General features: G+C 46.5%; 2 protein-coding genes across 3 annotated transcripts in view; both read left to right on the top strand.

Annotated features, from left to right (window-relative positions):
- The first annotated feature begins 1,208 nt into the window (after positions 1 to 1,208).
- LOC112928354 (cytochrome P450 2B11) lies at positions 1,209 to 16,387 on the top strand. 2 transcript variants are annotated; one of them, XM_072753274.1, is made up of 10 exons: positions 1,237 to 1,435; positions 2,223 to 2,355; positions 5,198 to 5,360; positions 5,507 to 5,656; positions 7,294 to 7,454; positions 9,026 to 9,202; positions 9,681 to 9,822; positions 11,595 to 11,782; positions 11,950 to 12,091; positions 15,036 to 16,387. In XM_072753274.1, exons 3-10 carry the CDS (start codon positions 5,255 to 5,257, stop codon positions 15,224 to 15,226), a joined length of 1,257 nt encoding a protein of 418 aa, XP_072609375.1. In that variant the 5' UTR covers positions 1,237 to 1,435; positions 2,223 to 2,355; positions 5,198 to 5,254; the 3' UTR covers positions 15,227 to 16,387. The 2 variants fall into 2 exon arrangements, with proteins under 2 accessions (XP_025865767.1, XP_072609375.1); XM_026009982.2 differs by lacking the exon at positions 2,223 to 2,355 and having other exon boundaries at positions 1,209 to 1,435.
- A 132-nt stretch (positions 16,388 to 16,519) lies between these two features.
- Positions 16,520 to 27,601, top strand: part of LOC112928569 (cytochrome P450 2G1) — a 53,677-nt gene continuing 42,595 nt past the window's right edge. The window contains exon 1 of the mRNA XM_072753290.1: positions 16,520 to 17,450. Coding sequence (XP_072609391.1) covers positions 17,253 to 17,450 — 198 coding nt within the window. The 5' untranslated portion in view covers positions 16,520 to 17,252. The remainder of the gene's footprint in view (positions 17,451 to 27,601) is intronic.

Raw genomic sequence — 27,601 nt, 5'->3', positions numbered from 1 at the left:
TTATTTAAGAGAGAGAGAGAGAGAACAGCAGGGAAGAGAGACCTCAAGCAGACTCCCTGCTAAGTGCAGAGCCAGACATGGAGCTCCAGTTCATGACCCTGAGATCATGACCCAAGCTGAAATCAAGAGTCAGATACTTAACTGACTGAGCCACCCAGGTGTCCCCACCCCACCCCCTGCCCATTTCCTTTTGAAGGAGAGAGAAGTGAAAGCCAGGCCCGGGGCATGACAGGTGGATGTGGCCACCTTCAGTCACATACTGGGTAAATACAAGACTGATCCTGCCAGAGGCCGAGAGTGATGATGATGGAGACAGACATGGGCCGAGGGGAACTTCAACCAAAATGGACCTAGTCTCTGTGCTCCTGGAGCTTAGAGTCTAAAGGCAGTAACAGAGACACCAAGACAGAGGGAGATAGCAAGAGAAAGAGAGAGAGTCACAAAGAAAGGATCAGAGAAGTGTCCTACCATGAAGGCAGAGCCAATCGCAGGGAGAGAAGTGTCAGGCACTGCACAGAGCAACCAGAGAGCCAGGGAGCCTGAACACTATACCTGCTGGGCCTCAGTCTCTGTCTCTCTCACCAATTCTGTGTCTCTTCCCTCCCCCGCCTCTCCTGTCGCCCCATCACTCCTAGCTGTGGCTGTTGCCAAAGTGCGGGTGAAGGAAGGAGGGTTGGAGGTAGACATGGAGCATCTGAAGGCCCTGCAGAGACAGGGACAGGGCAGAGATACAAACACGTGGGCACACAAAGACTCACACACAAGGATGTACATCGCCACCATCACCCAAATGCTAAACATCTCCTCACATAAGAAGCCTCATAAAACCATACATTTGCAAAAATATATAAACAACCTCATGTAGATTCACACATCAGCGCATTCACATAAATACAAACACTGCTTCACATATAAAATCGTACAGGCATACACACAGGTGCAAAGAGGTATGGGAGAGCAAATGCAAGCATAAGCACCCAAGTGGACAGTGCATGCTCACCCATACCTGCAAAACAAACACAACTGTGTGCCATACACATCCTCATGTGGACTTTGGAATCACTATCACATTGTACCAACAGGTAGGGTTGCCTGAGCAGGAAATATGGGTCTGTAATCACCACTCCTTCAAGTTCACATTCCTGGCCATGATGAGAGGAGAGGCGGGGAAGGGATGAAGTTACATAACTTGGTGGGGAGGCAGGCTCCGGATAAAAGGCTCAGCTCGAGGCTGCAGTTGGGAGGAAGGCACCTGGACCAAACCATGGAGCTCAGCGTCCTTCTCCTCCTTGCTCTCCTCACGGGGCTCTTGCTTCTGATGGCCAGGGGCCGCCCAAAGACTTATGGCCACCTCCCACCAGGCCCCCGTCCTCTGCCCATCTTGGGGAACTTTCTTCAGATGGACAGAAAAGGCTTACTCAAATCCTTCCTCAGGGTGAGATGCACATTGGATGGGGTCTGAGGGTTGCTCCCTGCCTCCGTATTTGGGGATCACTCACCAGGAGTGAGGGCATCTTGTCACCCTAGGGGGTGGGGTGAGGAAGGGGCATGGAGGTGAAGCATGCTGGATGGTGGTCAGGTAGTCAGGTGTCTCTGCTCAGTTGGAGTGTGTGGGCCATGTCCCTGCAGTGAGCAAGTGGGCGTGAAGAGGCGTCTGGGTGCGAGCCATGGTGTAGAACTCCATTCTTCTGCCACCCTCTGTGGAGTATCTGGGTGCCTGCCACCCTCCGTGGATTGACCTGGGCACTGAAAGAGAGAGAAAAAAGGGATGGTGTCACCACTAATATAGAACTCTCCTCTGCCAACAGAAGAGGTCTAAGACTAGCCCAGGTCAGTGCTGGCAGGAGGAGAGGTGAGGACAGGAGGCCATGCACAGAGCGCTTAGCCATAATGACCATGAATGAGCTGTAATAGCTAACTCTGGAGGGTTTACCAGGCTCCCGATCACAGCTTTCCTGGCATGATTTCTTGTTTGATTATCCATTTATTTTTTAATAATATCATCCACACCATGAATCCACTTCCCAACAGAGGAACTGGATCACCAGCTTCCAGCTGCCCCTTGCTGCCCTGTTCACTGTCCCCCCACCCCCACCTCGCCTCATGATGACCACACTCCTGAATCTTGGCCTTCTCATCCCTTTGCTTTTGCTTACCAGAGAGAATTTTCCCACATATGTGGAAGCACCAGGTACATATTATTTAATTCTCATTGTCTTCAGTGCATCACAAGGGCACCGTGCTTTCCTGTAGACTCCTGGGCTTGATTTCCTCGCTCAAAATTACGTGGCTAGAATTTATCTGTATTGCTGCAGGAATTCATCAGGTCTGGTTCACCACGACCCTGCGGGCTAGGTAAGGTGCTACCCCCATCCTCGAGGTATGGACTGTGAGGTTCAGCCCGAGAAGGACACTTGTCTGCAGTCACACACCTGAGACTGCATGGAAGGAACACTGAGGTCCAACATGGCATATCTTCATCTCCAATGCTCTCCTAGACTGAACTGCCTAATATTTTGGGAGATCACAAAATACCTTGAGAATTTGGTTAAGCTGTGGGCTCCCTCCCCTTCAAATGTCCATAAACATTTTTGCATATAATTTTGAGAGTTCCAGACCCCCTAAATCTCTTCCATGGACCTTCCAGGATTCCCTAGGGGTCCATGATCCTCTATTATCATATCATCTTTGGGATAGAGAGGAAGAGAATTACCTAGTGGGTGTCATGATGAAACAGCTTGGGGAGGGTGGCCCCGCTCCTCCTCTGTTCTCCAATACTTTCCCAGATCTTTCTAGAGACAAATAGATGTGGATTTTGTTTTCTAGATTCAACTCTCGCTGAGTTTCAGTTCCCTCCTCTGTAAAATGAGATAGTGATAAGAAGGCATGACTCATAACATTGTTGAGGATGGGTGGCATATTTCATAGAGCCTGGTGTATACTTAAGTGCTCATTAAATGGCAGCTACTTTGATCCACTTATTAATTTATTCGCTCATTCAATATCATTTCCTGGGCATCTTCTGTGTGCCTGGGAATATTCTAGGCATTGATGATATGACTTTGGACAGAGCATAGAAGATAGACAAGGAAATATGAGGGAGACAAAAGCTATGATTAAAAGAAAGCAGGGTGCTATTTTAGAAAGTGTGGAGCTACTATAGATGGAATGGTGAGGGAAAGGCTCAGTCTCAGTGAGCAGAGACTCTGAAAGATGCAAGAGAAGAGGCAAGAGCAAGCTCGGCATTTTTTCAGGACAACATGAAGGCAGGATTGGAATAATGAGTGAAGGGGAAAGAGAGAGGACAAGCAGAGGAGTGACGGAGCCATGGTGGATAACTCAGATCTTTTTTTTTTTTTTTTTTAAGATTTTATTTATTTATTTGAGAGAGAGGGAGAGAGAGCCAGAGAGCACCAGCAGGGGGAACAGCAGAGGGAGAGGGAGAAGAAGGCTCCTTAGCAGGGAGCCTGATGAGGGCCTCCATCCCAGGACCCTGGGATCATGACCCTGAGCCAAAGGCAGACACCCAACTCCAGAGCCACCCAGGCGCCCTGAGAACTCAGATCTTACTCTCTGTGCAGTGGGACCACTGGAGGGTTTGGAGCAGATTAGGGGTATTAATTAATTTACATTTTCATGGGACTACTCTGGCTTCAGGGTAGGGTGGGGTGGGTGGTAAACCGATTGTAAGGGAATGGGAATGGAAGTGGGGAGACCAGTAGGGAGGCTTTGCAGAGATCAGTATGAGAGATTTCTCAGTAAACTTAACCTTTTAATGATTTTTAAAAAGATTTTATTTATTTACTCATTTGAGAGTGCATGTTCACACAAGTGGGAGGAGGGGCAGAAGGATGGGGAGAGAGAGAATTTTAAGCAGGCTCCATGCCCAGCCCAGAGCTGACTTGGGGCTCACTCTCATGACCCTGAGATCATGACCTGAGCCAAAATCAAGAGTCTGATGCTTAACTGACTGTGCCACCCAGGCACCCCTTAACTTTTCATAATTTTAAGACAACTTTTATTGAGGTTTACCCTAAAAGTGCACAACTCATGTGTTCAGCTCAGTGAATTCTCTCAAATGAACATACTCATGTAATTGACATACAGATACATAACAATACGTTTTATCCCCAGAAATCTCCTTCCGATCACCACCCTCCCACTATCTTGACTTCATATAAATAGGATTATGACCAGAGTGCCTTGGGTTCTGTTGCTTGGGCATCGGACTCTTGATTTCAGCTCAGGTCATGATCTCAGGATCATAAATTGAACCTTGCATCCAGATCCACAATGGGCGTGGAGCTTGCTTAAGATTCTCTCTCTCTCTCTCCCTCTGCCCCTCTGTCCCCCCCCCTTGTCCTTCCCCCCCTTGCTTGCACACTTGCACTCTTTCTCTTTATAAATAAATAAATAAATAAATAAATAAATAAATAAATAAATAGTATTATGAATTATGGACACTTGTGTGTCTGGCTGCTTTCACTCAACTCTATGCCTGTGAGTTTCATTCATGTTGTTGGCTATAGAGCAGGTTCTTTGTAATTGTTACGTAGTACTCCATGGCATGAATATATTATTATATATTTATTCTCTCTCTGTGTTGTTGAGCTTCCATGGATCTTACTGATTATATTTTCGTGAACCTATGTGCACATTTTTGTTGGGCAGGCATCTGGGAGTGAAGCTGCTGAATCACTTAGTATCCATGTGTTTAGTTTTGATAAATACCACTGAGCAGTTTTGCAAGTGGCTGCACTGATGTTATGATTCCTCAGATTTCATGATCATCCCAGAAGCCATTGTTTTCCTTTTTCTGTCTACCGGGTAGGTGGTTCAGGGAAGGTCCCTAGGGGAAATAGTCAGGAGGCAGACAGCAGGTTGACCTTGGGTCACAAGAAGTATGACCCTTCAATTTCAATGCTGGGGAGATCTGGCTAGAGTCACAGGTATGAGTAGGAATGAGAGATATTTAACCATCTGTGTTGCTTAGGGCACCAACCATGCAGACCCTGGCTGGGCCATTGGTTAATCCTTCAGTTGCTAGGTCCTGGGAAGGGGAAAGGCACCCTGGGCTGGAGGGTCTTGTCTTACACAAGACCAATCTATGTGTAAGTGTTTTTATGGTTTAACAACTGGGATGGCTGCATAGGTGCATATGGACTAATAGTAACCCTGGTGTGGATATGCTTTGCAGCTCCAAGAGAAATATGGGGATGTTTTCACGGTGTACCTGGGGCCAAGACGCACGGTCATGCTATGTGGGATAGACGCCATACGGGAGGCCCTGGTGGACAATGCTGAGGCCTTCTCTGGCCGGGGAAAAATTGCTATAGTGGAGCCAGTCTTCCAGGGATACGGTAAGGGCCTCAAAGGCAGCAGGAAGGGAATGCTGGAGAAGGGGAATTGGGGAGGATGAATCTGGGAAGAGAAGATAAGGGGTGCACAGGGACACAGGGTCTCCTTCCAGTCTCCTAGGCAACCCATGCCTTCTCTACACACCCAGGTGTAGTCTTTGCCAATGGGGAACGCTGGAAGACTCTTCGCCGATTCTCTCTGGCCACCATGAGGGACTTCGGGATGGGGAAGCGGAGTGTGGAGGAGCGGATTCAGGAGGAGGCTCAGTGTCTGGTGGAAGAGCTGCGGAAAACTGAGGGTGAGTCCTGTGTGATGGCTATGCGGGGTGCATGGCAACAGAAAGACATAGGGGGTATCCATGGACAGAGAAAGAGAGGTAGAGATAGAAAATGATCCCAAGGGCACCTGGGTGGCTCAGTGGTTGAGCGTCTGCCTTTGGCTCAGGTCGCGACCCCAGGGTGCTGGGATCGAGTCCCACGTGAGGCTCCCTGCAGGGAGCCTGCTTCTCCCTCTGTCTATGTTTCTGCCTCTCTCTGTGTGTCTCTCATGAGTAAATAAATAAAATCATAAAAAAAAGAAAATGATCCCAAGAGACCATCAGACAGAGGGATAGAAGTGATGGGGAGGAGAGGAACACAGGAAGCCAGAGAGATGTAGAGTGTATAGTGTTGAGAACAACTCAAAGGCATAAACTTTAGGTGTTAGTATGCTGTTTACTTGAATTCAGAGAAACCAACTCATGGATTAATTGTATCTATCAAGAACAAAAATAGGACTTATAAAAAGAAGGCAGAGAGAGAAAAGGGAAAATGACAGATACTTTAAAAATGATAAACTGGGTTTTCCTTTCCTTGGGTGAACTGCTGATGAGCTGGCAGTGCGCAAGGAGGGCAGCCGGGGCATTCCACTCTCAGACAGCTGTACAAGCTGTCAAAAAAGCACTTCTGCTTGATTTGAGATTCTCCATAAAAAAGTGTTTATGAAAAAAAAAAGGTGTTTATGAGACAGGGTCCTTCCAATAGAGATATTTTGGGACATAAATGCAGAGGTTGGGAGGGAAAGGCAGAGGTAGAAACACATGGAGCTGTAGAGGACTAGGGACAGAGGACAAAGAAGCAGACCAGAGGATACAGAGTGACTCAGCTGGAGAGACAGGAAAGGAGAAAGAGACAGAGAGGGAGGGACCAAAACAGAGAGAGACTGGAAGAGCCTGGGAGAGGCAGAAAGAAACCAAGGCAGAGAAAATTAGACAGACAGACAGACTTGCTCAGAAAAGGCTCTGATGGGGACCAAGAGAAGATGGACAGGTGAGACCCGCAGAGAGAGAGGCTGATCACACATTGAACCTGGGCATAGTTAGGGAGGCCAGGATGTATACAGACAGCAACTAATAAGTGCAGGACAATTCCCTGGAGACCAGAATGCCCTGGAGGTGGAAAGAAGAGATGAAGGGGGAGTGACAGGCCAGGGATAGGGAGAACAGAGTTCTTTACTTTGCACAGGTGATTGAACACCTGCTCTGCATCCCTGTGTCCCTGGGACTTAACTCCCTGCTCCCAGGGTCAGAGCTGAGGCCGGAGAGGGACAGTCCCTAGAGCTGGGCTGCCTGGGTCTGAATCCCAATCCCAGGGATTAGGAGCTGGGTAACACTGGGCAAGTTACTCAACCTCTCTGCCCAACTGTGGAATGGAAATAATAACAGAACAACACTTTCCTCCCAGGATTGTGGTGGGAAATTTAATGAAATAATACATGAAGTGCTTAGAATAGGGCCTGGCACATCATCTGGGCTAGTGTGTGTTAGCTGTTGTTGTCTCCCCTTCTTTACCATCACTGGGTGAGGGAGGGCAGACACACAGACATGGCACAGTAGCCAAATGCTCCCAAGGCCTCTGTTTGAGTCTGTGTCCCATGACCTGTGCTGCCTCCTCCTAGGAGCCCTCCAAGACCCCACCTTCTTCTTCCACTCCATGACCGCCAACATCATCTGCTCCATTGTCTTTGGAAAACGCTTTGGCTACAAAGACCCTGAGTTTCTGCGCCTGATGAACTTGTTCTATGTGTCCTTCGCACTCATCAGCTCCTTCTCCAGCCAGGTCAGGGAGAGGGAGTGGGAGGGTGGGCATGAGGTGGACATCTGGGGCAAGGCAGAGGGGCAATCTGCTTTGGGGGCCCAGAAATGCACCTACAGGCTGGAAGAGGAGCAGAGACAACAAGGAGGGACAGGGGCACTGAGTGCTGGATGGCAGGAGGGAGGGACAAGAGACAGGCAGGAGCCTAGTATGACGAGGCTGAGATGAAGAGACAAGGGGACAGAATATGAATCAGGATATCAAGCTCTCTACTCTTCTGTCCCCAATTTCTTAAAATCTTCACCTCTGTCTTTGGCAAAGCCCCTCCCTTGAAGCAGTTCAAAGGATATATGAAAAAAGGAATGACATTTCTTTGTTTACCCCATTCTCCTTCCTCTGTTTTTTTTTTTCTTTCTTTTAAATGTCTCTCAGGTTGTAAAGTAATATGCTCTTCTTTTATAACAAAATAGTGTGATTTCTCTTTCTCAATGAACCTGGAAATACCCTAATTGTATATTAAGTTAAGAAAATTAAACTTCGGGGGCACCTGGGTGGCTCAGTTGGTTAAGCATCCAACTCTTTGATTTCGGTTCAGGTCCTGGTCCCACGGTTGTGAGATGGAGTTCTCCCTTGGGCTCCACGCCGAGCATAGAGCCTACTTAAGATTCTCTCTCCCTCGCCTTCTGCCCCTCCCCAACTTCCCTCTCTCTCTCTCTCAAAAAAAAAAAGAAGAAAGAAGAAGAAGAAGAAGAAGAAGAAGAAGAAGAAGAAGGAAAGAAAGAAAGAAAGAAAGAAAGAAAGAAAGAAAGAAAGAAAGAGAAAAAAAGAAAGAAAGAAAAAGAAAGAAAGAAAGAAAGAAAGAAAGAAAGAAAGAAAGAAAGAAAGAAAGAAAGAAAAAGGAAGGAAGGAAGGAAGGAAGGAAGGAAGGAAGGAAGGAAGGAAGGAAGGAAATTAAACTTCAGAGCACTATGACTATGTTTCTTAACTAGTAGCATATCTCAGATTCATGCATAGGACTGTCACAAATACAAATTCCCATGACCTCCTACTGGAGAGTCTGATCCAAAAATCTGGAATGGGGCCCAAGGTGAGTATTTGGAAGAAGCCCAATAGGTGATTTCACTTTTCCCCTTCCATGGAAAACCACCAAGAGAAAACTCTGGAAGGAGATTCGCCAGAGTTAACAATGGTTATCCCTAGAAGGAGCGATTAAGAAAAAGTTTTCTGGGGAATTCCTGGGTGGCTCAGCGGTTTAGCACCTGCCTTCGGCTCAGGGCTTGATCCTGGAGTCCTGGGATCCAGTCCCACATCGGGCTCCCTGCCTGGAGCCTGCTTCTCCCTCTGCCTGTCTCTGCCTCTCATGAACAAATAAAATCTTAAAAATAAATGGGAGGAGAACAGATCAAAGGAGACTTAGAATCAGTGAGTGGGTGAGAGACAGAGACAAGGGAGACCGAAAAAGAGAGACAGACACAGGGAGATGATATCCACCACCACCCCTTCCGGGGTGTCAGGGCCAGGGAGCTCTCCCCCCCCCCCCGGGACCCACAGCTCAGCCCCAGGACGATCTCACAGCCCCCCCTTCTTTCCCGCAGATGTTCGAGCTTTTCCACAGCTTCTTGAAGTACTTTCCTGGCACACACAGGCAGGTCTACAATAACCTGCAGGAAATCAAAGCCTTCATTGCCCGCATGGTGGAGAAGCACCGGGAAACCCTGGACCCCAGCGCTCCGCGGGACTTCATCGACGCCTACCTGATCCGCATGGACAAAGTGGGGTTTGCGGGAGGGGAATGGGAGACGCAGGGAGGGAGGAAAGGATGGGGGGGGGGGGGCAGAAGCCAGCGGCGAGGGGGAGGGAATGGGGGGGAAGGACGCGGGATGCCAAGGGATCTTGGAAAGAGGGGGGAGAGGCAGAAAGGAAACGAGGGGAAGAGTTAAAAAGGGGAAAGGAGGACAGAGGGAGGGAGAGAAAAACAGGAAGCGCAGGACGCGGGACAGAAGTCCAGCAACAGGTGACAGGACTCACAGAGGCCAAGAGAGGCTGGGAGCGAAAGGGGGACGCGCAGCAGAGGGATGGCAGAGGGATTGGAGCCCAGGCAGCGCGCGGAGGCGGAGAGGGATTCGCGGTTGGGCGCGCAGAGGGCGCGGAAAAGGAAGGCGGTCCAGACCCTGCGGGAGACCCCGAGCAGGGGAGGGCGCCCCGAGGGAGGAGCGCGCAGCCAAGCCCCCCGCTCCCCCTCGGATCCAGGAGAAGGCCGAGCCCAGCAGCGAGTTCCACCATCGGAACCTCATAGACACGGCGCTCTCGCTCTTCTTCGCCGGCACGGAGACCACCAGCACCACGCTCCGCTACGGATTCCTACTCATGCTCAAATACCCCCACATCACAGGTGGGTGGGCCGGGGCAGGGGGGATTTGTGACCCCTTTGGGGGCTGCGGAAGTGGGGCTGAGGCCCTTCCTTTTTTTTTTAATTAATTAATTAATTAATTTATTTATTTATTTATTTTAATTGAAGTTTGATTTGCCAACATATAGTATAACACCCAGTGCTCATCCTGTCAAGTGCCCCCCTCAGTGCCCGCCACCGAGTTACCCCAACCCCCTTGAGGTGCCTCCTGAATGAGAGAGGCGGAGTTCCTCTCCTATACCTGTAGCACTCAGGTTTTCAATGAATCCCGCACTAAGCCAGCCCTGTGGGTGGATGGCTGAAGTGTGTCAGTATGTTCTCCCACTGTTTCTTCCCATCGTTTACAGGCTGACTCCTCTATCTCCCCAGCCGTCCATGCACCTGTCCGTCCTTTTATTTATTTATTAACCTGTGTACTCAGATTCTTTAATCAATGATTAATTCGACGATGTCAACTCCCATTCTTTATGTGGATTAATTTTTTTCTTTATGTGGATTAATTGCTTCATCTGTTGATCTTTTAAAACAGTGATTAGGGGATCCCTGGGTGGCGCAGCGGTTTAGCGCCTGACTTTGGCCCAGGGCGCGATCCTGGAGACCCGGGATCGAATCCCACGTCGGGCTCCCGGTGCATGGAGCCTGCTTCTCCCTCTGCCTATGTCTCTGCCTCTCTCTCTCTCTGTGACTATCATAAATTAAAAAAAAAAAAAATTAAAACAGTGATTAATCGAGTGAACTATTTGTCATTGACTCATCGGCTCATTCGTTTGTGCGTGCATCCATCTGTCCTATGAACTAGATTTCATTCCTTTTTTTTTTTAAAGATTTGTTTATTTATTTATTCGTGATAGACATAGAGAGACAGAGAGAGAGAGAGAGAGAGAGAGAGGCAGAGACACAGGAGGAGGGAGAGCAGGCTCCATGCTGGGAACCCGGCGTGGGACTCGATCCCGGGACTCCAGGATCGCGCCCTGGGCCAAAGGCAGGCGCCAAACCGCTGAGCCACCCAGGGATCCCCAAGATTTCATTCCTTAATTCTCCCATTCTCATTCCCCTACCCCAGGCTGGTGGCTCTGAGGGGTGTCAATGACCTAATCCTTTATTATATTATATATATTGTTCCTGACTCATTTGTCCATAGAAAGCAGTATCCCTGCTAAAATGTCTTTCTATTTTTTTAAAGATTTTATTTATTTATTCATGAGCATGCGAGAGAGGCAGAGATACAGGCAGAGGGAGAAGCAGGCTCCAAGCAGGGAGCCTGACACGTGGGATTCGATGCCCTGAGCCAAAGGCAGACGCTCAACCGCTGAACCACCCAGGCGTCCCTGAAATGTCTTTTTAAATGAAGTTCCCCTAGATGGTATTATGCTGAGTGAAATAAGTCAGTCAGAGAAAGGCAATTATCATATGATCTCACTCATATGTGGAATTTAGGAAACAAAACAGAAGATCATGGGGAAGGGAGGGAAAAATAAAACAAGATGAAATCAGAGAGGGATACAAACCATAAGAAACTCTTAACCCTAGGAAATAAAATGAGGGTCCTGGAGGGGAGATGGGTGGGGGGATGGGGTAATGGAGTGATGGACATAAAGGAGGGCACATGATGAATGAGCACTGGGTGTTATATAGACTGACAATTCACTGAACTCTACCTCTGATACTAATATACTCTCTGTGAATTAGTTGAATTTAAATAAAAATAAATAAATTTTAAAAATGAGATTCCCTGGTCCCACTCATCTATGCAGAGAGAATCTACAAGGAGATTGACCAGGTGATTGGCCCACACCGTCTTCCTTCCCTTGATGACCGAGCCAAAATGCCATACACTGATGCAGTCATCCACGAGATTCAGAGATTTGGGGACCTTCTCCCCATTGGCGTGCCCCATATGGTCACCAAAGATATTTCCTTCAGAGGGTACATTATTCCCAAGGTGAGGCCAGTTGGGCTCCCACATCTCTCCTATGTGGCCAGTCTGGGTGCTCTTAATCTCTGTACTTGACCTGTTGTTATTGTTTGTTTGTTATTGCTTTTGTTTTTTAATCAAATGGGTTGAGGAAGGGAATGACAATATCTTCTGACCATGTGACCCTCCCTTAGGGCACTGAAGTATTTCCCATCCTGCACTCTGCTCTCAATGATCCCCATTACTTTGAAAAACCAGATGTCTTCAACCCTGACCACTTTCTGGATGCCAATGGAGCACTGAAGAAGAATGAAGCATTTATCCCCTTCTCCATAGGTAAGCCAGGCCCACACTCCCTTTCCCAGATACCATAGTGCAGATGCCACCCCCTCCTTGAAACAATCCAGGAGAGATTTTTGCTTATGGAGCATTTAGTATGTGCCAGTTGCTTTACCTGCTTTAATCTGCTCCATCTTCATTACAACCCAGGGGGGTTTAAGAAGTAAGATCATGTTCCAAAGGCACATCTTGGTAAGTTGGACCATGGGAAAGTATTTTAACCTCTCTATACCTTGGCATGAAATATCCGGGAGCACTACTCTGAGCTCAGTACTCTACTGGAGGCTGAAGATAATGCACTGGACAAGTCTCATGGAGACATGGTTTCTGCTCTGGGAAATTTATCATCCAGCAGGGAAAATGGGCATTTGTCATTTGGCCACAATAATGTACCTAATTAAATTAATTAATGCTTGCCATGTGATTAGGACTGTTTGGAACAAAGTAAGTGCTCATAGAAGTGGTGATTATTATTATAATTAATCCTAATTGTGATAGATGCTCTAAAAGGGGCTCTGGAGACGCAACATAGGAAGGACTGACTACTCTTAGTGGTTCATGATAAAAGCTTCCCTGATATACTGGCTTCAAAGCTAAGAGATCAAGGATAAATATCAATTGGCCACTAGAAAGAGTGGTCCAGGCAGAGCAAGGTCAAAACCTGAGGGTGGAGACAGCATGGCAATTTGAGACGCTAGATGAGCCCAGGGAGCCTGGAGTATAGATTATAGAGGGGGTCAAGGGTGAATCGCTCAGCTGGAGGGCCTTGAAAGCTGGGAGGTAGTTGCATTTATCCTGCTGGCACTGGGGGCCAGAGAGTGTCTTGATGTGCTCTGACTTGTCTCTATCCCCAACTCTCCACCCTTTGGCCTCATGCATAGAAAACCCCAATGCCCGGGTTCCTCATCCTTTGGGGGGAGAAGAGGACCCCGGAATCAAGGCAGAGATATAGAGAAAGAAAAGGACAGAGACAGACAGACAAAGAAGGAAGGAGTGAGTGAGAAACAGAGAGACACAGAGGGAGTCAGTGACGGGGGACATAGTGACAGAGACAGAGTGAGCCTGAGACGATAGAGTGAGAAAGAGGAGAGGGAGACAGAAAAGGAGGGAGAGAGAGAGAGAGTTTCAAGTGGAATCAGAATCAAATGGACAGAGACAGCGAGTTTAAGATTGAAGAATGTGGGCAAAAGATGAGGGAGACAGAAGTCAGATAGGAGATAGAGACAGAGCAGAAGTCTGAGGCAAGCTCGCCATGGGGAGAAAGAAAGGCAAACTGAGCCTAAAAAGATGTTAGAGCCAAAAGGATAGCAAAGGTGTCCCATTGGACAGCCCCAGGGATGAGGAAGACAGGGTGAGAGGGAGAGAGTAGGGCCAGGCTGTTCTGGAAAGAACTGGGTGACAGAACGAGTTGCAAGACCTAACCCTGCCCTGAGTTTTCCTAAGTTCCTATGTCCTCACTTCTGATGTGCCAAAAAAGATATGGAATACACCCCCCCCTTCAAGAAACCTCCACACAAGCCCAATGGAAGGTCTAGGAATGTCTGGAATGGTCTTTCCAAGGTGGCCAGCCTGCAGATTAAGAGCCATTGAAGTAAAGGAGCAGGCTTTCAGCATCTCTGCCTGAGGTTTCCATGCCCTGTGTCCTCATTTCTCGACAAGCCCAAGCTCTGTAACCTACTGGGGGCTTTCACACCTCTGGAGTCGGCCCGAAGCCATAGACTCCCACTTCATGTGCAGCTTGATTTTCCCCCAAAACTCTTGAAGCCCATGGCTCCCACACTGAGTTCAGATGACAACTCAGAGAGACAATCACACAGTGCCACATACACCCCCATAAACTCCCCACCACACTCACAAAACCCACCACACGACTCCCCCCCACATGCACACTTCTCACCACCCGTTCTCCTCACCACACACACACACTCCACACACTCCCCACCACACAATCACACTCTGCACCACACAACTCCCCCCCCACATGCACACTTCTCAACACACGCCTTCTCTTCACCACACACATAATCCCCACACACCCGCAATATCCACCACACAACTCTCCCCCACATGCACACTCCAACCACAAACAAACACACTCCTACCACACACAGACCCTCTCACCACCCCCCACATTCCCTACCACACACACACTACCCCCCGACTACCCCCCGACTACCCACACACTCCCTGCCACAAACATGCACATTCCCCCACATGCACACTCCCTACCACACACTCACACTCCCCACCACACATATACACACTTCCCCCCACACTCCCGGCCACAACACACTCCCTGACACAAACACACACACACACACACACACACAAACACTCCCACACACACGCATGCCTTCCCTTCCACACACATACTGCTCCCCAATGCACATATTCCCTACCACACACACACACACACACACACACATTCCCCACCACACACACCTAGAAAGAAACACAAAGCAACAACCACCTACAGTATCCTTAGTACAGGCCAGGTACTAGTCTGAGAATTTTTACAAATACTAATTTCTTTAACGTCATGATAGCCCTAGTTGATGGGTACCATTCTCCCCACATTAGAAATGAAAGACATTAAAAATGTTGTCAGAAATGTGCACACACCTACACGTGTGGAGGCAGACGGACAGACACACAGACACACACACACATTCTCTGAGGGGCCACTGAATCCTCTAGAAACCCTTTTAACAGGAACTAGAGACTCTCTCCTGGTATCATGTGCAAGGCCAATCCACCCAAATGTTTGCACCTGGTTTCAGAGGGCCTGGGAACTCCCTAAAAGTCCACCCTGAATTTCAGGTCAAAGGGCAATCCCAGACAAATCTGTTGCAATGGACACAGATATATGGGTTTGGGATGTGACAGGGCAAACGATGTACATCAGCTGAGTGCCCACAATGATGATCTTCTGTGCCCACAGGGAAGCGCATTTGTCTTGGTGAAGGCATCGCCCGCATGGAATTATTCCTCTTCTTCACCACCATTCTCCAGAACTTCTCTGTGGCCAGCCCCAAGGCCCCTGAGGACATTGACCTCACACCCCAGGAGATAGGTGTGGGCAAATTGCCCCCAGTGTACCAGATCAGCTTTCTGTCTCGTGGAGGGTGCTGAGGGAAGGGGGGGTCAAAGGATCATGGATCCAGGATCATGAAGTATGTCCACTACTTCAGAGAACAGCTGCTTGCCTCTCTCTGGGTCTTCCTGCCACTGAAAGACCCACTTCCAGCCAGTGTCCCTCCTCTCCTTGATTGCTGCCTCCCTGGGAAATTCCTCTCTGCCATCTCATCTCACCCCATCATTCTGCAGCTCTTGTAAAGACTCATGGGGGTGTTTTCTTTCCTTTGTTAATAGAGTTACATATGTGGTGTAGAGCTAGAAGCTGGGGATTAAGAGGGGAGATTTGACTCAGGTGCTCTCTGCATTTCTGCCTCCCAAACCACAGCTTCCCCCAGTGACTCCTCCCATCCTCAGAACAACCGCCACCTCCACTGAGCAACCATTTGTGCTCCGTGATCTGTGCCTATGTGAGCTCACTTGAATCTTCCTTCCAGTAGTCCCATGGGATGGGTACAGTGATTGTGTTTTACAGACGAGTAAACAAAGGCCAGGCACTGGCATCAGTTTTCCCAGATCATATGGCTGGGAGTGGAGGAGCAAGATTCACACTCTGTCTCCCTGGTTCTCAAACTCAAATTCTTCACCTAACCACAACCCCCCATTATATTTTTAAATTATAGTAAAATTCACATCACATAAAACAAGTGTTTTAAAGTGTATAATTTAGTGGCATTGAGTTCATTCGCAATTTTGTTCAACTACCACCACTATCGAGTTCCAAACATTTTCATCACTCAAGAAGAAAACCCCTTACCCAGTAACAGTCACTCTCCATTTCCCTTCCCCCTCGGCCCCTGGCAAACACCAATCTGCTTCCGGTCTCTGTGGCTTTGCCTATTCTGTGTATCTTATGTAAATGGAATCATACAATATGTGCTCTGTTGTGTCTGGCTTCTTTCACTCAGGATAATATTTTTGAGATTCATCCACATTGTAGACCATTGCTGTACCCTACTGTCCTCATTCTTACTGACTCTCCTTACTGCTTCCCTCTGTGTAAAGGGCTCCTTGGCTCCTTGGCCCATGGGCTCCAGGCCCATGATTCTAATCTAGAATCATGCCTAAACTGGTTTCTTTACAGTGCCCTTCAATTCTCTGAAACTCAAATAAACATCAAAAGCCTGACATCCCCTGGTCAGGTGGTGAGCCATGCCATTTTGTGTGAGACCCATTTATTGTCAGGTCACTAGGGATCTTTCTGGGAGGTAAGAACTTCTTCACTACAATGCCAGCTCTGAAAAGGCAAAATATTTGCTGAGGAATGAATGGATGGATGGATGGTTGGATGGATGGATAAATCAGGCAACCCCAAATGCACCCAACATGGAGTTAGCCTTCCCCCATCAGACCTTGTCTTTTTCCTTTCCTTTTCTTTTTTTTTTTCTTTTTTAGATTTTATTTACTTATTCATGAGAGACACAGAAAGAGGCAGAGACATGGACAGAGGGAGAAGCAGGCTCTCACAGGAAGCCCGATGCAGGACTTGATCTCCAGACTGGGATCATGCCCTGAGCTGAAGGCAGATGCTCAACCACTTAGCCATCCAGGTGTCCCAGAATTTGCCTTTGTCTTCATATCTTACTCTTTTTTGATACCCAGAACAAATGAAGACAGGATGCCCCAATTCTGCCTTCTAGCTATTCTCAGTCCCTCATGATGCAATACCACCCTCTGAGAAAGCTGGTCAAGAGCCATCCTTGCAGTGCAACCATCCACCAGAATCTACATGTTCCACCAGCTGGCACCACTATCCTTCCTTCCTTCATGAAAGGACTCCAGGTTCAAGGGCATTGCCTGCTAAGACACTTCCAGCTAGCCAAGGGCCAATGGAAAGCTGACTCTGGGACCCATTTGAGATGTTAAACTTCCTGGCTTCTGCAGCCTCTGCCAGCTTTGGACTTCCTGTTGCACTGGAGAGTTATCAAGAGCTGTGCCAAGGTAGATTTATGGCACAGTCGCCCCCACTGACCACAGGGAAAAAAACGTGACAAGCAACAGATTAGTCTCCCTTTTAAGAAGAATGGCAGGATGGAAGGCAGGCACAACCAGGACCATGGCACTATCAGCCCTCCTGCTCCTCACTGTCTTCGTTGGCCTTTTGTTACTCTGGGCTCACCCAGCTTCCCGAGGCTGCCTCCCTCAAGGACCTTGGCCTCTGCTCTTCCTGGGGAACATTTTGCACATAGACCACAAGGGCTTTCTCAAGACCTTCCAGGCTGTGATATGGGGAGGGGAAAGGGGGTGGAAAGGAAGAAGTGGGTGGACAGGTAACAGCTCACAGGGAGCAAGGCAGGAGTGGGGGGTCAAACTGTGGGTGGGATTTTGCAGGCCAGCTTGGGAATGTCTTCTTCCAGCCTTGATCTGCCATCTAGCGCAATATGCCCACTAAAGAAGCTTCTGGAATTTCTATAAGAAGGAAAGCGGGGGGAGGGGTCCCTGGGTGGCTCAGAGGTTTAGCGCCTGCCTTTGGCCCAGCACGCGATCCTGGAGTCCCGGGATCGAGTCCCACATTGGGCTCCCGGCATGGAGCCTGCTTCTCCTCTGCCTGTGTCTCTGCCTCTCTCTCTCTCTCTCTCTCTCTGTGTGTGTGTGTGTGTGTGTCTATCATAAATAAATAAATAAATCTTAAAAAAAAAGAAGGAAGGCAGGGAAGGTAGATTGGAAGAAGAAATGATGATAGACATGAAGCTTTGAGCTGTGTCCTGCAGGTGTTGGAAAGGAGAGGTACCAGAGCTCACATGTAAGGAGTCTCTGTCATTTTGAAAAATCAAAGCTGAGAGTTCTTGGAGAAGCTGAGAGAAGAGAACATTTGGGCAAGGGCTTACGAGGGAGGCTTGAAGGAGGCCACCGAGTTCAGGTTTCAATTCTTCCTTGATAAATATGTGATGGGGAAGGACGACAGTGGTTAGGCTAGGCTGGAGGTTGTGATCCAGGTGTGAGGGTGGAGACTCTTGTCTTGAGTGAATGAGTGAGAGCCGGACCCTGCCTCCACAGCTGCGGAAGAAGTATGGGGATGTCTTCACAGTCTACCTGGGACCCCGGCCTGTCATCATCCTGTGTGGGTACAGAGCAGTGAGGGAGGCCCTGGTGGATCAATTTGGGAATCTTTGCAAGGGGAGATATTAAAGATTGTCTCTCACTATCCCCAGGAAAGCTCTGATCCTGAGAGTGAGTTCCACTATACGAACCGAACCTCATCTACACAATGCTCTCGTTGTTCTTCGCCAGCACAGAGCTCCAGTACCACTCTCTTGTATGGGGTTCTTTTAAGAACCTGATGTTTTAGGTGAACTGGACTTATGGTGAATGAGGGTCAGAAAGAGTTGAGGGTCTTGCAACCCTGCTGGAAGGTGGTCACGTGATGGGTGAAGACCAACAACTTCTGTCAGCAAAGACCCACTCCTGTAGGGATCAGCAACTTATTATAAAGCTTTGCTGCTAACAAAAGACTTTGAAGTTGACAGGGTAATTTAGAGTTTACAAAATGTTTTTCATTCAGTGAGCACCCTATGGTTAGAAAAGTACTTTCAGGAATCCCTGGGTGGCGCAGCAGTTTGGCGCCTGCCTTTGGCCCAAGGCGCGATCCTGGAGACTCGGGATCGAATCCCACGTCGGGCTCCCGGTGCATGGAGCCTGCTTCTCCCTCTGCCTATGTCTCTGCCTCTCTCTCTCTCTCTCTCACTGTGTGCCTATCATAAATAAATAAAATAAAATTTTTTTTAAAAAAAGAAAAGTACTTTCATACTTATAAATTATCTAAGGTGAGCTGTAAAATGCTTTATAGTTTAGGAAGTGTGCTCCAGTCACAAGGAGTATCATTCACAAAGCATTTTGCAGTCTACAAAGGCACATGGCTCTAGGCAGAACATTTGGAGGTTGACAAAGAACGGGACTCTTTGGAGTATGCTGTTGATGTACAACTAATTAAAAAGCCCCTGAATTGGTTCTTCTTCTGACAGTCTGCAGATCAGACTTAGAGAAATTCTGATCTAATCAAATTCCCCTATTTTGCAGGTAATCAATTTCAGGGCCAGAGTGAGGAAGTGGCTTATTCAAGTCATATAACAAGTCACTGGGACAAAAGGATATGACAGTCCCAGCCACATCCATTTAAAAAAATTAGCCTTAAGTGTTTAATGAATTTCTTCATCCATTCTTACCCAAGTGACCCCCACTCCTAACTAAGAGTGGAAACATCAGGCAAGACTTTTCCACAATGAAGCCATTGACTTTCTTTCTCAGTGCTTTCACTTAGAAGGAACAATAATAACCCAATATCTTAGGAAAGATTTCAAGACACATACATACACACACACCCGCCAGCCTGCAGGACATCTTTTGGGTGACTTTGTTGAGCTCACCATCATTGGCATTCATTGATGTTATTCTCCTTCCACCCTTGCTGTATTTAGAGAAAGTTGAGGTGGAGATTGACAGAATTATTGGCTCACACCCTTGAGGATCTGGCAAAACTGCCTTATACACATGCTGTCATCCAGGAAATTCAGAGATTCAGTGACATCATCCCACTGGGCATTCCCCACTATGTCACCAAGGACACTCACTTCCACGGTTATCATCTCCCTAAGGTGAGGCCACAGAATCTTGGTGCAGTCTTATGGCTCATGTCTCTAGTTTGTTGGACTACAATGGGAATTTTAAATTCCAGACTTCTATGGGAGGGAGAGAGATTTTATAAATGTCCCCTCCCAGCTCCTCCTCTTCCTCTTCTTCGTCACCTTCTTTTTCTGCTTCTGCCTCGGTATGCTTAAAAAAACCCATATTCTTATTGATATATGTCATATAATAGAGCTGTCTTTTTAAAAAGCCATTTGTCATCTCCCCTACCTTCCTCCTTCATAAGAAAAATTCAAAGTTTGATGTTTCTCTTTCCATAATTTCTTTAAGTTTATATGAACATGTACCTTACATATACACATACAAAGACAGCTTATATTTTTTAAAGATTTATTTATTTATTTGAGAGAGAGAGAGAATAGGGGTGGGCAGAGGAAGCAAGGAGAGGCAGAGGAAGAGAGAGAGCCTTAAGCAAATTATGGGCTGAATGCAGAGCTCAACACGGGGCTCTGTCTCATGACCCTGATATCACAACCTGAGGCAAAACCAAGAGTCAGAGGCCTGACTGTGCCCCCCAGGTGTGCCCCCCAGGTGTGCCCCCCAGGTGTGCCCCAGATCAGTTCCTATTTTTTTCTATCACTTTGAGATTTGTGTCCAGTGTGCCTGTCTTCTTCCCTCCTGTCTTCATGTGCATATCATTGCAATGTGCAACTTATCTTTTATTGTGTGTTTGTGTGTGTCTTTCCTTTTTATAATATATCAACAGTATGCTGTCAATATATTTGCAAGTCAATACCTATGATTCTAAGTCATTTTTTTCTGTGGCTGCACGTGTTCTCAAGCATAGATATACCTAGGGGTAATAGTCACAATATCTAATCTCCTAATGAGCACTAACCCATGAGAATACAGGCATACCTCACTTTATTGCATGTCACTTTTTTGCAATTTGCAGACATTGGGTTTTTACAGATTGAAAGTTGTGGGAACTTGTATCAAGTAAGTCTCTCAGTGCCATTTTTTCCACCAGCATTTGCTCACCTCACGTCTCTGTGTCATATTTTGGTAATTTTTTAAATATTTGAAATATTTTCATCATTATTATATTTGTTCAGGTGATCTGAGATGGAATCAACTCCTAAGGAACATGCTGTTAAAACTGTTGAAATGACAACAGAAGATTTAGAATACCACATATTCTTATACTCATGTGCTTATATGATAAAGCAGTGGCAGGGTTTGAGAGGATTGATTCTAATTTTGAAAGAAGTTCTACTGTGGATAAAATGATATGCAAAAGCATCACATGTTACAGAGAAATTGTTTGTGAGAGGAAGAGTCAATCAGTGATGCAAACTTCATTGTTATCTTATTTTGAGAAATTGCCACAACCAGGGGCTCCCATCTGGTTCAGTTGGTAGAGCATGTGATTCTTGATCTCAGGGTCTTGAGTTCAAGCCCCACACTGGGGCTTACTAAAGCTTACTTTAGTATAAAGGAAGGAAGGAAGGAAGGAAGGAAGGAAGGAAGGAAGGAAGGAATTACTAGAGTCACTCCAACTGTCAGCAACCATCCCCCTGATTGGTCAGCAGACATCAACATTGCACAAGACTTTTGATCAGCAAGATTATGACTTGCTGAAAGCTCAAATGATGGTTAGCATTTTTTAGCAATTAAGTGTTTCAAAATTAATTAGTTTTTAAAAAGAGTTTATCCATTCATGAGACACACACACACACACACACACAGAGAGAGAGAGAGAGAGAGAGAGGCAGAGACACAGGGAGAGGAAGAAGCAGGCTCCATGCAGGGAGCCCGATGTGGGACTCAATCCCGGGTCTCCAGGATCAGGCCCTGGGCCCAAGGCAGTGCTAAACCGCTGAGCCACCCAGCCTGCCCAAAATTAATTAATTTTTACTATTAAAACTTTTTCAGACACAGTGCTATTGCACACCTAAGAGACTGTAGCAGAGTGTAAACGTAACTTCTATAGGCACTGGGAAATTAAAAAAAAAATTCATTTTATCTACTTTACTGTACTACCCTCTTTAATGTGGTAGTCTAGAACCACAACTGCAATGTCTCTGAGATATACCTGTAAATCCTGGCTCTTATTTTTTTGAGTTGGGTCTTGGAGGCTTCTGCTGAGCCAAATGTGAACCTTTTAGTTGATGGATTATGGAGAAGCCCAAAGGGTCTTGGGGAAGAGGAGACAGGATAGTCTTTGGGAATACCTGAAGGCTTGGGACACAACTATTAACAAAATGGGGCAAAATTATTCAATATATCGGCCATTAGCTATAGAGGCATCCAGTGAATGAAGCTCATTATCAACTGTGGATGTGCCATAATTGATTCAGCCACTCCTTATTTATGCCCATTTGGGTCCTCTTGGCTTTGATGATCTCTTAGGATACTACTGTGTATCCCATTTTGAGCTCTGTCCTCCATGACCCATGCTCCTTTGAGAAACCAGAAGTCATCCATCCTGGCCACTTCCTGGATGCAGAGGGCCACTTCAAGACACAAGAGGCTTTTAACCCATTCTCCCTGGGTAAGCTGGGCCCTTCCCCACCTATCTAGAACTCCTGCTCACCACCTCCTTTTTGTGTAACTTTCTCCCTTTGTCCAAGCCCCAAACACTGGGTGAAGATTTTTGAAAAAGATGAGGATCCGGGGTGGGGGGAATGCAAAAAATCTGCAAAGACAAAGATGGTGTGGGGAGAAGGAAAAGGAGGTGGTATAATGGAGAAGATAGAGACGAAGTCAATGACAGAGATGAAATGAAAGACAAAGACATGCACATAATCACACATGCACACACAAAGAATAGACAAATGAATGATCCATTACTGAGCATCTGCTATGTGCTAAGAATTGGGAAAGGCATTTGAGCCTTTCTTTCAAAATAAAAATAACTTTATTGTGTTTTTCTAATTTTTATACAAGCAAGGAGGCTATAAAATTGAAAGTGAAAATCACCTGTAATTCACTACCAAAATCAGACTTTACAAAAAAATCTAATTGACTTTATTAAGTGATTCATGAATTGGGAAGCATCCCATCTAGCAAGTAGAGAGGAGCTCCAAAATCCAAACCTGTTAATATCATAGAGGATGTCCTTCCACATTTTTTGTTAAATATATGCACACACACACAAAGGTAGGTGATGGTTAGACAGCTAGATAATAGGTAGGTAGATAAAAGAAAGGTAAGAAGAAAAAGAGAAAAGTAGAGAAGGGAAAAGAAGATAGTGAATTTATTTATTTTTTAATTGAAAATTTTATTTATTTATTTATTAGCCAGTTGTTGAAATCCAAGCCCTAGGGCATAAAAATGGAAGCAGTATCTACTCACTTTTGTGGCTATGCAAGTGCCTTGATTCACCTTTCAAATAATTCGACTGTTAGCCACTGACTTGAAATTTATCATATGCTAGCATTTTAAATCTCCTTAGGTCTATTTCTGGCTTACTTACACTGACCCATATCCACAATGATTCACTGATCTGTCTTTTCTAGCTTTACCATACTATTTGGATTATTATACCTGTGTAATATGTTCTAATATTTTACAGGGGCTAGTCCCCCTCCATTACTCTTATTTCTCAGATAGTTTTTAAAAAATATTTAATTTATTTATTCATGATAGACACAGATTGAGGCAGAGACACAGGCAGAGGGAGAAGTAGGCTCCTTGTTGGGGAGCCTGATTGCGGACTCCATCCCAGGACCCTAGGATCACGCCCTGAGCCAAAGGCAGACAGACGCTCAACCACTGAACCACCCAGGTACCCCTCTAACTTAGATAGTTACATGTTTGTTTGTTTGTTTTAACATTTTATCTATTTATTGATGAGAGACACACAGAGAGGGGCAGAGACACAGGCAGAAGGAGAAGCAGGCTCCCTGCAGGGAGCCCAATGCAGGACTCAATCCCAGGATCCCAGGATTGTGATCTGAGCCAAAGGCAGACAATCACTGAACCACCCAGATGCCCCTACATGGTTTTTGTAACGCATTTTCTTTTTTTCTTTTCTTTTTTTTTTTTTTTTAAGATTTTATTTATTTATTCATGAGAGAGAGAGAGGCAGAGACAAAGGCAGAGGGAGAAGCAGGCTCCATGCAGGGAGCCCGACGTGGGACTAGATCCGGGTCTCCAGGATCACGCCCTGCGCTGAAGGCAGCGCTAAACCGCTGAGCCACCCGGGCTGCCCTTGTTTTTCTTCCCAGTATACTTCAGAAATTTCTTTCAAGGTCTCAAAAAATCCCACTGGAGTTTTACTAGGATCAACTTAAATTTGCAGATTAATTTGGATGGCTTTGACAACTTGAGAAATTTGATATATCCGAGACAAAAAGATAGTATGTCCATTGAATCAACTGTTGTATGATTTGGTGGCATCTTGGACTTTTGTTTTCTTAATTAAGTTATGCGTATTTCTTGCTAAATTTATTTCTAAGAAACACAGGAGGAGATTGTGGCTCTTGATCATACAGCCTCTTTGTCTCACTCAGCTTGGGCTTCCTTTTTTTTTTTTTTTTTAAGATTTTATTTATTCATGAGATACAGAGAGAGAGAGAGAGAGAGAGAGAGAGAGAGAGGTAGAGACATAGGCAGAAGGAGAAGCAGGGTCCATGCAGGGAGCCCGATGTGGGACTTGATCCCGGACCACGCCCTGAGCAGAAGGCAGATGCTCAACCGCTGAGCCACCCAGGTGTCCCTCAGCTCAGGCTTCCTAAAGAAAATGTCACAGACTGGGGGGCTTCACCAGCAAACCTATTTTCTCATAATTCTGGAGGCTGGAAATCTAACATCAGGGTGTCACTATGGTTGGGTTCTGGCGAAGCCTCTCTTCCTGGCTTGCACATGCCTGCTTTCTTGCTGTGTCCTCACATGGCAGAGAGAGTGAGCTCTGGTGTCTCTTCCTCTTTTTTAAAGACACTAATCCCATCATACGGACCCCACCCTTGTGACCTCACTGAAACAGTTTCCTCTGAAATTTCTCTTCTCCAAATACCATATCATACTGATAGGTATGGGGCAACATATGGATTGGGCTGGGAGGGAGACACAATTCAGCCCATAGCACTCTTTTAATATAGTATTTTAAATGGTTTTAATTAGTATATCAGAAATCCCGTGGACTTTTTTTTGGTAGGATATTTTTGTCAAAATTCGACAATTTCCTTATATCACTTTTATAGAGAACAGCTTTTCATTTATTCCCTTAGGTCTTCCAGATAATTGGTGTTAGAATCTGCACTGAGGATATTTGACTTAGTATTCTCCTATGTTAATCCATATGTTTTCCTTAATTCCGTGGGCCAGGACTTCCAGAATCATGTTAAATAATAGTAGTGATAGTGAGCAATCTTGTCTAATTCTTAACATTCTGCAGGAATCTTTTCTTTTCCTCTATTAAGCTTACTGCTGGGTATAGCCCTTTCCAGGTATTTTGTGGTTATTCTCTTTCTTTATTTCTCTCTTTCTCTCTTTCTTTCTTTCTTTCTTTCTTTCTTTCTTTCTTTCTTTCTTTCTTTCTTCTTTCTTTCTTTTGTAAGTTAAAAATTTTTTTTTGTTAGAGAGAGAGAACAAGCAGTGAGGAGGGGCAGGAGAAAGAGAAACAGAAGCACATTTCCCTCTGAGCAAAGAGCCTGGTATGGGGCTGGATTCCAGGACCTGAAAATCATGACGGGAGCCAAAGGCAGACTCTAACCTCCTTGAGCACCCAAGTGCCCTTGGTTATTCTATCATATATTTTTCTCCATTTTATATCCAATTAAGGAAAAACCCTTTCTGCCTCTACTTTACATCAGGTTACTCATTTTCAAACATTTTAAAAAAGATTTATTTATTTATTTTAGAGAAAGAGCATGCACAAAAGAGCAGGGTGCAGGGTACAGAAGGAGAGAGAGCATCTCAAGAGGACTCCATACTGAGAGTGGAACCCAACCCGGGGCTCCATCCCAGGACTCTGAGATCATGACCTGATCCAAAATTAAGAGTTGGACTGAGCCACCCAAGCACCCCCATTTTTAAACATTTTAATCAGGAATTTGTGTGTGTGTATTCTAAAATAACTTTTCTGCTCCTGTCATGATGGTCAAATTGTTTTTCTCTTTTGATCTGTTTAAAAAATAGGGGCAGCCCGGGTGGCTCAGCGGTTTAGCGCCACCTTCAGCCGAGGGCATGATCCTGGAGAGCCAGAATCAAGTCCCACATGGGGCTCCCTGGGTGGAGCCTGCTTCTCCCTCTGCCTGTGTCTCTCATGAATAAATAAATAAAATCTTTTTTAAAAATGTTAAAAAAATAGTAGGTGTTTTACTGTTGGATCATGCTGTCCTGTAGAGGCAAGTCAGGACATGTGAGGCTGTGATAAACAACATGAACATCTCAGTTTAAGACCACCACGTGAATTTCATGCTCAGACAACATGCCCACCCCAGGCCATCACAGTCCTGTAGAGATGGGAGAAATTGGAGCCTGTCCTGACATGTGCACACCTCCAAGACACACATCAATTTAGCCCTGATTTCACTGGACAGAGCAAGTCGTATCCAAATTCAACATGGCAGAGATGTTTCATGCACCCAGAAATGGGCCATGGCTATTTGTGAACTACCGTTCCCTTCACCACACTGTGAAAGGCAGCTCTCTGGGCCGCCTCCCTCTCCCACTGACGGTGTGGGTCCAGGATGCAGTACACACTGTGGCCCAGCCCAGGGACATGTTTGCTGCCCACCCTTGGCTATGCCAGTAGAAACAGGCCTGTGCTAAAGTCAGTGGGATATTGAAGGCTCCATCTGGACAGGACATTTTTGTGTCATTGACCCCATCCTGCAGGGAGATATGAGAGGCAGAGGTGTGATTCTGAATGTTTATCAAACATTATGGGGCCCACTGACCAATCAGAACTGCCACTGGTTGGGATATGGGGACTGGGTCTGGGAGGCTTATGCTGTTAGCTGCTGATTGTGGGCAGGGTCTGGGGGCTTGGAAGAGGCCAAGGTGGGACATTCAGAAGCTTAGAGCAGTGGCTACACACTGGGGGTTCAGAAGTAGTTCTATATCTTCATAACCTGTTAAGTACTGTGCCCGCCTACTGCATATTGGTCTAGGCCCAGGACCCCAGAGATTTCAATTCTCCTCTATCTTTCTCATGATTCCTCATACCCAGAGCATACTAGCAAGATTCTTTCCACTATTTGCACATTTTCTCAAAAGATTGGCTCAGCTGAGCATGTAGAAAGATAGAGAACTCCTAACAGGCCAAGACTGGGGACCAAGAGACACAGGGGAGGTCACAGTATGGGACAGGCTGAGAAGAGGTGGGACCAGATAGAAACCTGTGTGCACACATACACTGGTGTTTTTAGTATTGAGGACAAGAAAAGGAGAAGTATTTCACATGTAAAGTTATGTAAATGAACATGCAAATATCCCAGGAGAGTGGCGGTGGAGCAACAGAGTGCTCCCAAGGGCTCCTCCAATGACACATCCCCCCATCACACCCTCAGGAAGACACCTCTACTTGGGCAAGAGCTTGGCCTGCTCTGAGCTCTTCCTGTTCTTGACCTCAGTGCTGCAGAACTTCACCTTGGGATCTCCCAAGGCCCTGGAAGACATTGACATCAGGCCTCAGAGGAATGAGTTGGCACAAATGCCCCCTGAGTTCCAGCTCTGCTTCCTGCCCTCCAGGGAGTGGGAGAAAGGATGCAGATCCCATCACAGCCCTTCCATCTAGCCCCCACCTCTGCCCACAGGAAATCTGTGGAGGCATCCTGACTC

The sequence above is a fragment of the Vulpes vulpes genome, chromosome 1, assembly GCF_048418805.1.
Source record: "Vulpes vulpes isolate BD-2025 chromosome 1, VulVul3, whole genome shotgun sequence".
NCBI lineage: Eukaryota > Metazoa > Chordata > Mammalia > Carnivora > Canidae > Vulpes > Vulpes vulpes.
Note: the sequence above shows the minus strand (reverse complement) of the source record. Positions and strands in the feature narration are given on the sequence as shown.

Excerpts from the sequence above, each read along its gene's own strand:
- LOC112928354 (XM_026009982.2), top strand. The coding sequence starts at position 1,265 with ATGGAGCTCAGCGTCCTTCTCCTCCTTGCTCTCCTCACGGGGCTCTTG. Across the intron at positions 9,823-11,594 it reads CAAATACCCCCACATCACAG|AGAGAATCTACAAGGAGATT; the intron begins GTGGGTGGGCCG and ends TCATCTATGCAG. Across the intron at positions 11,783-11,949 it reads GAGGGTACATTATTCCCAAG|GGCACTGAAGTATTTCCCAT; the intron begins GTGAGGCCAGTT and ends ACCCTCCCTTAG.